Source organism: Leptonychotes weddellii, unplaced genomic scaffold (assembly GCF_054177405.1).
Source record: "Leptonychotes weddellii isolate Sample4059 unplaced genomic scaffold, ASM5417740v2 HiC_scaffold_1612, whole genome shotgun sequence".
Lineage (NCBI taxonomy): Eukaryota > Metazoa > Chordata > Mammalia > Carnivora > Phocidae > Leptonychotes > Leptonychotes weddellii.
In genome coordinates this window covers 3273-14151 of record NW_027743566.1, presented here as the reverse complement: position 1 = coordinate 14151, position 10879 = coordinate 3273, and the positions used below count along the sequence as shown (strand labels likewise).

General features: G+C 40.0%; 1 protein-coding gene across 1 annotated transcript; it reads left to right on the top strand.

Annotated features, from left to right (window-relative positions):
- Positions 1 to 1355: 1355 nt before the first annotated feature.
- LOC145718463 (rho GTPase-activating protein 19-like) lies at positions 1356 to 9778 on the top strand (the record flags this gene model as incomplete). The annotated part of the gene is made up of 4 exons (XM_081809966.1): positions 1356 to 1461; positions 2905 to 3114; positions 5519 to 5745; positions 8157 to 9778. Coding segments are annotated over 4 exons (798 nt in total), but the record flags the coding sequence as incomplete, so codon positions are not given.
- Between the last annotated feature and the right edge of the window lie 1101 nt (positions 9779 to 10879).

Below are 10879 nucleotides of genomic sequence, written 5' to 3'. Positions count from 1 at the left end.
TTTTTTTTTTAAAGATTTTATTTATTTATTTGACAGAGACAGAGACAGCGAGAGCAGGAACACAAGCAGGGGGAGTGGGAGAGGGAGAAGCAGGCCTCCCGCCGAGCCGGGAGCCCGATGTGGGACTCGATCCCAGGACCCCAGGATCATGACCTGAGCCGAAGGCAGTCGCTCAACCAACTGAGCCACCCAGGCGCCCTTGTTTTTTTTTTTTTAAAGATTTTATTTATTTATTTGAGAGAGAGAGAATGAGAGAGAGCACATGAGAGAGGGGAGGGTCAGAGGGAGAAGCAGACTCCTTGCCGAGCAGGAAGCCCGATGCGGGACTCGATCCAGGGACTCCAGGATCATGACCTGAGCCGAAGGCAGTCACTTAACCAACTGAGCCACCCAGGTGCCCTATTTTTTTTTTTTTTTCTGGCTACAAATTTATTCAACACAAAACATCTCCAGCTTTACTGAGGTGGCTGACCACGTCCACGACCAAATCCGCCTCTAAACTGGAACTCAGTTGCTGACCCAACCCCGGCCTCAGCTTTCTTGTCGGCACCAGGGGGCACAGCGCTTCATCTGTAGGTGTCTCTGTCAGCTTCCCCTGGTGTGAGTCTTGCAGGTCGCTCTCCCTCCAGACCTTTGGGCCGTGGTCGGCCAGTCTCAGGGCGCCAGGCGCCCTATTTTAAAGGTTTTATTTATTTATCTTAAGAGTGTGTGGGCTCAAGTGGGGGAAGGGGCAGAGGGAGAGGGAAAGAGAGAAACTCATGCAGACTCTGTGCGAACTTGGAGCCCAATGCAGGGCTTGATCTCAGGACTCTGAGATCATGCTCTGAGCTGAAACCAAGAGTCGGATGCTCAACCGACTGAGCCACCCAGGTGCCTCACTGTTTTTCTTTTAAGTTAAATATCAACACGCTAGGTATTGTTATTTTTTTTTTAAAGATTTTATTTATTTATTTGACGGAGAGAGAGACAGCGAGAGAGGGAACACAAGCAGGGGGAGGGGAGGGGGAGAGGGAGAAGGAGGCTGCCCGCTGAGCAGGGAGCCTGATGCGGGGCTCGATCCTAGGACCCCGGGATCATGACCTGAGCCAAAGGCAGACGTTTAACGACTGAGCCACCCAGGTGCCCCTAGGTATTGTTACTTAAATAAGAAGATGGTCTTTGCCTTCAAGGAACCCATAGCCTAATATTAAACTTTCAGAGAGTTGATTGAGAGTTGTTGTTGCATTTTTGGGTGTACTTCCAGCTTTAAGGTTTTGTTTACTGAACTCACTGTGAAAGCATTTGCTGAACTGTTACCATGGGATGCTTGAGTGGCTTTAAGAACAATGATTTTGTACTATTTATAGAAAATATAGCTCTGTCTTGTCATATGTTTTTTAGAAAAAGGAGTGGTATTTGGATCCCCATTGACGGAGGAAGGCATTGCCCAGATATACCAACTGATTGAGTATCTACACAAAAGTAAGACTTCTCAAGATTTTGTTGTTCTTTGTTAATGAAGAGTTGTCAGTTTTCTGTTGAAAGCTAACTTCCTTGAGTTAGTAGGTGTCAATGAACAAAAGACACTAACCAATGATAATTTTAGGTGGTATGTTTCTAAATATATTTCCTTTTAAATTTCATCTCATATATTGGTTTGTTTTATACTCTCAAAGATGTAGATAAATTAGATAGTATCTATGAAATCACATCTTCCCCTTGACTCAGGCTTTTTTTTTCTGGAAAAATACATTGTCTCTAAAGAATCATAATCTTTACTCAAGGGAACATGATTTATCACCAAAGATGATTTTCATCTCTGTAATTCTATAATTAAAATATACTCTTTGCTTAATTCCTATTTATTTTGTAGTAGTCATACTGGTTATGTCTTGCTCTAAGTGCTTGGTACAGTTGAGTGTATGTGAAATGTGTGGGGTGTGTGATGCTTTGATAAATTCAATATGAATGCTTATTTATGACATTTTATGTGGGGCACTGTGGTAGGAGCTAGAGCAGAGGTTGCAAACTGATGGCATAAGGACTTGAGTCCTCTGTGTTCATATTTTGTTTGGTTGGCAAAGGATGAAATTAAAAATAAAATCAGTTATCAGTGGAGAATGGGGAAAGTCCAGGTTTTCGAATTCTTTGGATGATAGGAAGATCTAGTATCCTGGGGCCCCCACTTGGACACAATCAACTGGAGCACAGGTATGTGCTCTCTAGTTTGTTTTGATTCCCATTCGTTCATTTATTATTATCTGCCTGGCCCTCTAGGCATTTGAACTTGAACCCCTGAATTAGGGGGCTATACAAAAATAACTATGTGCCTAAGCTGAAAACATGAACTCTCATGGTTCTTCCAGATCGAACCAAAACTATAATTCTCATCTTTCTTTATCCTCTTAGATTAACTTAGAACCTAGTTGGAAAGGAAAAACAGTTGGGATGATCCTAAGCTTCTGGGAATCTCAGACTGAAAGGTGATATGACAGGTTAGAGTTCTAATTTCTGGGGCAGTGCAGAGACTCTAGTTTCATTTTGGACTGGGAAACCATTTATAGGAGCAACAAACTTCCACAGATGAATTCAGCCCCTCCAGACAAAGTCTGAGATGACCAAAGGGAAGGGGGCCTTCTGGGAGATTTGGCTTTCTTCCAACTTATTTTTCAAGCTCATTCCAGTCATTGTTTAGGTTAAATTCAGTCTCCAGATGTGCCTGGTCCTGGGGAGACTGTCTCCAGGTGCTCAGGGATGTTCAGATAAGTCTCCTCAGGGGCCAGTAGGTTCGAAACTTTTCTGGGAAAAGGGGAGAAAACCTCCTTCAAGGTCTTTATATAAGGTCTTTCAAGTGTAGTCTTTTAGATGACTTATTTTAATTGTAACTTCTTTTTGCATGTCCTCTGTTTCTTCCATGCTAAACAGACTTGAGAGTAGAGGGTTTGTTTAGAGTACCAGGGAATAGTGTCCGGCAGCAGATTTTAAGAGATGCTCTCAATAATGGAACTGATATTGACTTGGAATCGGGGGAGTTTCATTCAAATGACGTTGCTACCTTGCTGAAGATGTTTCTGGGAGAGTTACCTGAGCCCCTGCTGACTCATAAACATTTCCATGCACACCTCAAAATTGCTGGTGAGTATAGGAGGTGAGAAGGAGATGTACATAAATACATTTCTTTTGATTGAGTAAAGTTGTTTGGCATTTTCTGTTGGTTGTAACCCACAGCAGTACTTTTGCCAAAATTGGTTAAGATTTCATGATATTTTGGGCTCTCTGGATAGTATTGGCTAATTAAGTTTGATTTAATCAGGTGTTTTTCTTGCTAAGTCAGCTTCTTTGATGATAAATTCTGGGTTTTATTTATTCTTGAATCCCTGATGGATCCTAGCATTGTGCTTTGAATATTTTAGTTGCTTAATAAATGAATGCTTTTCACTGGGTTGATTCACATACCTGAGATGGTTACAGGTTTGCTGTATTTGCCTTGATTTGGGGCTTTAGCTAAGTATTACTATGCCTCAGTTGAGATCATCTCTAATCTTGGAAACTTGTTTTTTGAAAATAATTTTATTTGCTTTCTAAATAAGCAATACATTCACATGGTTCAAAATTCAAAAGATTCAAAAGAGAATACAGTGAAAAGCCTGTCTCCCACCTCTCTTTCCCAATACCCAGTTTTTCTTCCTGGAGGCAACCAAGGCTATTGATTTCTAATGTATCCTTCCAGAGGTATTTTATACATTTACAAACAAATACTTACATATATTCTTTTTCTCTTTTTTTATGTATTGGTAGGATATTATATACATTGTTCTGTGGTTTGCTTTTTTCACTCAGTGTATCTTGGAGGATGTTCCATTTTCAGCTCATATTTTCCTCATTCTCTTTTATGTCTGTGCGGTAGGGAATTCATTTTTAAATTGCACAGCTCTTAGGCTGCTATAGGCCCTAAGTGCACACGGCATCACCATCCATACTGCAGTTACTTGGTTTTCTGCCCTTGGGCATTTTCCTCTTTTTTTTAATTTTAAGGAAAATATAAGATTTTTTTTCTTTTTTAAGATTTTATTTATTTATTTGCGAGAGAGAGAATGAGAGACAGAGAGCAGGAGAGGGAGGAGGGTCAGAGGGAGAAGCAGACTCCCCACTGAGCAGCGAGCCCGATGCGGGACTCGATCCCGGGACTCCAGGATCATGACCTGAGCCGAAGGCAGTCGCTTAACCAACTGAGCCACCCAGGCGCCCCAAGATTTTTTTTCTGTTGAGTCATTTTTACTATTTAAAAAACTAGCTTGAATTTCTAAGATCTCATAAGATTAGATTTTTTTTTAAGCACTCTCTGACAATCTGGATTATACAAATGAATAAATATTATTAGAACGTTATATGACTTTATAATTATTTTGGAGAGAAATAAAGTTGGATCTTGAAAAAGATATGGAAAATATCGATACTTTTTTTTTTTATAAGTGTTAACATGAATGCTTATTCTGTTTACTTTTCCGTTGAATTAATTTAGTGCAATATTTGAAATCCTCCACTCCCCCACCCCGTGACTCACTGTTCCTTGTGATCATATTGAGGTGTGGCACAGTTGCAGCATTTGGTATGCTTTGCTGATAACTGGAAGGGATTTTTGTTTTCAGTTTCATGTTAACAGGGAATAGTTTCTAGAAATATTACCTGCCTTTCCTAAACTTGGAATTATTATTGAAGTTAAATAGTTTAAGCAACACATTATAATTTTCAGGACTATATGAATTACATCCAAATGGTTATTTGTGTCCTTTGAAGTGCTGATTATCCAGGGGACTGTTTTTATTGATAACCTGTGTAGCTTCTTAGGGGAGAAACAGTGATTCTGATTCCATGGAGGAGCTGCGTGGATCATCCTGTTCTCAGTGCATAATTCACTATCCTGTTTCTTTTAGCAGTAAAATATCTGGGTGAGGAAAAGTGAAGGGGGTGGCATTGTCAAAGATCTGTGTGGAGCTGTTTTCATTTTTCTATATCCCTAAGAATATGTACCTAGGAATGGAATTGCTTTGTCATATGGTAACACTGTGTTTAGCTTTCTGAGGAACTGCCAAACTGTTTTCCAAAGTGCACCATTTTACATTCCTACCAGCAGTGTAGGAGGGTTTAACTTTCTCAGCATTCTTGCCAACACTTGTTATTTTCAGTTTTTTGGTTATGCCATACTAGTAGGTATAAAGTAGTATCTCATTGTGGTTTTAATTTACTTTTCCCTGATAGCTAATGATACAGAGTATACAAATGTTTATTGGCCATTTGTATATCTTCTTTGGAGGCATGTTTATTCAGGTCTTTTGCCTATTTAAAAATTTTTTTTGGTCTTTTTATTATTGAATTGTACTGACACTATTTTGTTATATTTTGCTATAATCTCTGTTTATGCCTGATTCTTTTTTTCTTCTTTTTTTGATTGGAGTTGAGGGGAGGATAATAGTAGGCATGGTGATTTTTCTTGCTTGTATTTTCTCCCTCCTTTGCAATCATTTCTTTTGTCCTTAAGATTTGATGCAGTTTGATGATAAAGGAAACAAGACCAGCGTTCCAGATAAGGAGCGGCAGATTGAGGCTCTCCAGTTGCTCTTCCTCATTCTCCCTCCACCCAATCGTAACTTGCTGAAGTTATTGCTTGATCTCCTGTACCAGACAGCAAAGAAACAAGACAAGAATAAGATGTCTGCCTATAACCTTGCCCTTATGTTTGCACCCCATGTCCTGTGGCCGAAAAATGTGAGTGTTGAGGGGAAGAGCAAAGACTGCTTGGTTTTCTTGGGCTGGGCCTAATCCTCTGGCTGTACCTTGGTGAGGTTATCAAGGGTCCAAGGTCTACTCTTCAACTTTACAAGGTTAGGAACATACTTTATTAGTTCATTAGGGAGTCATCAAACCTGAAGGGGCCAGTTCTTGTAACCTCATGTATAAATCAATCCCTGATAAACCTGAAAGACAATTTATTAATGGAAGCTCTTAGTGGAAAATTACAGCTACTACCTAAACTATTGCCTGGTCACTGTATATTCCTTCTTAACAGGAAAACCTTTTGAGAAATCAGATTGATTTCTGAAGATTGTGTGGTATAAATTTAGACTAGACCCATACAATTTTACAGGATAATGTCACTAAGCTTTTAGGTAAGATGATACAGAACAATCCTGCCTTATCCTGACTTTTCTATTTCCTGTAGATAAGCTCTCAATGGAAAAAGCTGAATGTGTTTTTTATTACTGAAATCATGGCTTTTTTTTTTTTTTTTAAGATTTTATTTATTTATTTGACAGAGAGTTAGCGAGAGCAGGAACACAAGCAGAGGGAGTGGGAGAGGGAGAAGCAGGCTTCCCGCCGAGCAGGGAGCTGGATGCGGGGCTCGATCCCAGGACCCTGGAATCATGACCTGAGCTGAAGGCAGACGCTTAACGGCTGAGCCACCCAGGTGCCCCATGAAATCATGGCTTTCTCAGTGACTTACATGAGAAATAAATTATCAAAAGTCTTTTGAACTCATTTTTGACCTGGAGGCACATAGCTTTATGTTCCTGCCCATTCATATATATATATATATTTTAAAGATTTTATTTATTTATTTGCGAGAGAGATGGGGGCGGGGAGAGAGCACGAGCAGGGTGAGGGGCAGAGGGACAAGCAGACTTCCAGCTGAGGAGGGAGCCTAATGCGGGGCTTGATCCTGAGACTCCGGGATCATGACCTGAGCCGAAGGCAGACGCCCGATTGACTGAACCACCCAGGTGCCCCTGTTCCTGCCCATTCATAATATAGGTTTTATTGTATGATGGAATTGGGAGCCAGAATATTTGGGTTGGAAGCTGCAAACCAGCTATGTTATCTGTGTCCTTTGCCCTTTTTATGCTTAGGCTCTTCCTCTGTAGACTGGGCATAAATTAGTTCTTTATCACTTATCTCATAAGGTTGTTAGAATAGAAACAGATAGAATATGATGACTTATAAAAGATTTTCCAGCTTATAAGAAATGAGAAAAGGAAGATTAAGGAGAGCAGTTGTGGAATGCGTGGCTGGCTCAGTCAGTAGAGCTTGCGACTCTTGATCTTGGGGTCGTGAGTTCCAACCTCACATTGGGCTCATGGAGCTTACTTTATCCAAAAAAAAAAAAAAAGAAAGCTGTTATGTAGAACATTTTACATAACAAGGGACTAGTGAAAAAAATGTGATGTTCTGGGCCAGGAAGAACCTCTGCCCAGACAAAGGTTGGGGGTGGGGGCGGGCTCTAAGAAGAAAAGGACACAACAACATTTGTCCATATTAAGGAGATCAAGCCTCCTAAAGAAAGAATTTCAGAACCAGCCAACTGAAATTATGAAAAAAGTGAGTAATCTGTGCCTATAAAAAGAAATATTAAGGGGCGCCTGGATGGCTCACTCATTGGGCGTCTTCCTTCGGCTCAGGTCATGGTCCCAGGGTCCTGGGGTCGAGCCCCGCATTGGGCTCCCTGCTCGGCGGGAAGCCTGCTTCTCCCTCTCCCACTCCCCCTGCTTGTGTTCCCTCTCTCATTGTCTCTCTCTCTGTCAAATAAATAAAATCTTAAAAAAATATATTAAGAGATCTTGGTAAAAGCAAACAGATTAAGTAACAGAGATGAAGGCTTTGGGATAGTCTAGTGCTCAAGTACTTAAAAAAGAGGCAGGAGAAACAAGAAAATCAGTGACCATTTGTGTTTTTAAGACATAGATGTCACCTTTGGTATCAGTTAGTAGTGACAGTTCTCTCGCCTTTGGAGAAACTCCAGTTTCTCTGAAGAGGCAGTGTCCTTGGTGTTTGGTATAGATTCTGTTCTTCCTGCCTAGATTTTTTGAATCCCAGAATAGATTTTCTTTAGCAACTCTGCTTACATGTGTAATTCTCAAGCAGAATTTGGAAACAAAGATTGGTTTTCAAGGATTTCTTGGTGACTTCAGGGACACGTGGTTTCTTCTAGGTTATGTCATATTCATTAGAAGCCTGCTAACCAAAAAGCCTTTCCAGAATTAAACATTATATTAGAGGCACCTTTGTTAGGGAAGGAAGCCACTATACCTTTGAAGGAATAAGCTTATTGGTAAGTAAATGGAGTATCTCTTCTACTTCCCAGCTCTTAATCCCCCCCTTTTGATTTCTTTTCCTCTGAATAGGTCACTGCAAATGACCTTCAAGAGAATATCACAAAGTTAAACAATGGGATGGCTTTTATGATTAAACACTCCCAGAAACTTTTTAAGGTAGGTAAGGGATGGGATTTGGGTGGTAATAGGACAAGGAGGTTGAAGCATGGTGGGATCCTCAGCAGGGCTATAAGGATGACTAATAAAAAAGGCCCTGACTGGGACTTGAAACCAGATTGGACAGTGGCAAAACCCGGAGAAATCGACCAAGGTGGGGAGGAATAGGAAGATACCGGGAGGCTGAGTAGGATAATTGGCTCCACTCTGGGTCGTCTTTCCTTTTTCATGAAGGGCAGTGTGTATTGGCATTTGAGTGAGTTTATCCTGCCTGCTTCCTGCCAGTAGAGTTTTGAGGGTCTGACAGTCTCTTTTCATTTTGTACTTTGTCCCTTTTAGTCCAAACTATCAATATTTCTGCCCACATAATTTTCTCAAGTTCGTGGTTCTGTGGATTTTGGAGGGATTCACTCTGTTAAACAAAAGCCACATATACAGATCTTTTTAAGACAAACCCTTCTCTACCATGGTCTCCTGCTGAGAAGACTGAGAGACTTTCACCTTCCTAGAGGCCCTCTGGTTTGATTGAGAGGATCTTTATTCTCTTGAAAGGGCCCTTTGTGTGACTGAAAATTTTGACCTTTTGATGTTTCTAAGATTCAAACAAAAAGTTGTACAGTCGTATCCTTGGTCTTTTCTTTAGCGCACACGTTCCTGATAGTGAATTTCTCAATTTTAGTGTCTTGCCATCTAGAAAGGCTGAGAATTGAGAGAGAAGTTCTTTATATAAATGGAATCATGCTTTTTGTGATTAGCTTATTTCACTTAGCATGTTTTCAAGGTTCGTCCATGTTGTAGCATTTGTCAGAATATCCTTCTTTTTTTAAGGATCAGTAATATCCCTTTCATTGTATATACCACATTTGCTTATCATTTATCTGTTGTGGACATCGGGTTGCTCCTAGTTTTAGCTCTTGTGGATAATGCTGCTATGAACGTGGGTGTACAAATATCTTTTTTGAGACACTGCTTTTAATTCTTTTGGGTATGTGTCCAGAGGTGGAATTACTGGATTACATGGTAATTCTAACAGAACTGCCATACTGTTTTCTGTAGCTGCTGTATCATTTTACATTCCCACCAGTGATGTACAAGGTTTCCCATTTTTTTCACATCCTCACCAACACTTATTTTGTTATTTTGGTTTTTTTGGTAATAGTTATGAGGTGGTATCTCATTGTAGTTTTGATTTGCATTTCCTTAATGATTAGTGAGTTGTTGAGCATCTTTTCATGTGCTTATTGCCTATTTTCATGTCTTTGGAGAAATGTCTGTTCAAGGCCTTTGCCTGTTTTTAAATTGGGTTGTTCTTTTATTGTTGAGTTGTAGGAGTTCTTTATGTATATCTGGATAGATATATGATGTGCAAATATTTCCTCCCATTCTGTGGGTTGCCTTTTTACTCAGTTAGTAGAGTCTTGCTACACAAAATTGAAAATTTTTTGTGAAGTTTCCCATTTGTTTATATTTTTCCTTTTGTTTCCTGTGCCTTTGGTGTCATATGCAAGAAATCTTTGCCAAATCCAGTGCTGCGAAGCCTTTGTCCTGTGGTTTTTAAAAAGAATTTTATAGTTTTAGGTCTTATATTTAGGTTATGAATCTATTTTGAGTTAATTTTTCTATATGGTATTAGGTAAGTGTCCAGCCTTATTCTTCTGCTATGGATATCTAGTTTTCCCAGCATCATTTGTTGAAAACCTGTCCTTTTTCCATTGAATAGTCTTGACATGCTTATCGAAAATCATTTGACCATATATATGAGGGTTTATTTCTGGAGTCTCTGTTCTATTCAGTTAGTCTATATGTTTGTCTTTATACCAGTACCACACTATTGTGATGACTATAGCTTTGTAGTAAATGTAGGGTGTGAACATAGAGGCCACCCTAGGATTTATCGACTATAGGATGGTGAATGATCCAGAGTCCAGAGTTTAGAAATGAAAGATCAGAATCTTAGTAGGCTGGTAGACAAAGGGTCAGGGCTGCATCAAGGGCTTGGGTGCTCAGGTCAAAGGTTATCATCAGTTAGAGGTCAAGATCTAGATAAGTGGATTAGAACAGTAGACAAAGGACAACAGGACAAAGAATGTTTTTTTGTTTTGTTTTGTTTTTAGAGAGCGAGCCAAGTGCATTAGCAGGGAGGGGCAGAGGGAGAGGGAGAGAGAGAATCCCAAGCATGCTGTGTGCTGGCTGTGGAGCCTGATGCAGGGCTTGATCTCATGACCTTGAGATCATGACCTGAGCCGAAATCAAGAGTTGGATGTTCAACTGACTGAGCCACCCAGGCGCCCCGAATGAATGGTTTTTAATGATGAACAAAGATCTTTCAAACTTGTTCTTTATATACTTCCTATTGAGGGGAACAACTAGTTCCAAAACATGTGATGATGGAGAGTAAGGTAGTTCCCTGACAGTAGTTGTGAATCAAAATGAGATAATTTCTAATGAGATAGTTCCTAATAGAACTCTCCTTCGTTGAATTCTCTTGTTACCATTGCTAAATTAAAAATAAAATTGCTATAGGGTTAACTTTTCATAGTCTACTACTCACAAATTAAAAGACAGATCTCAGAGCTTTCGCCACACCCCACGGTTTCTAACCTTCCACTTTCTGATCTCTTTTCCTGTGCAGTCCT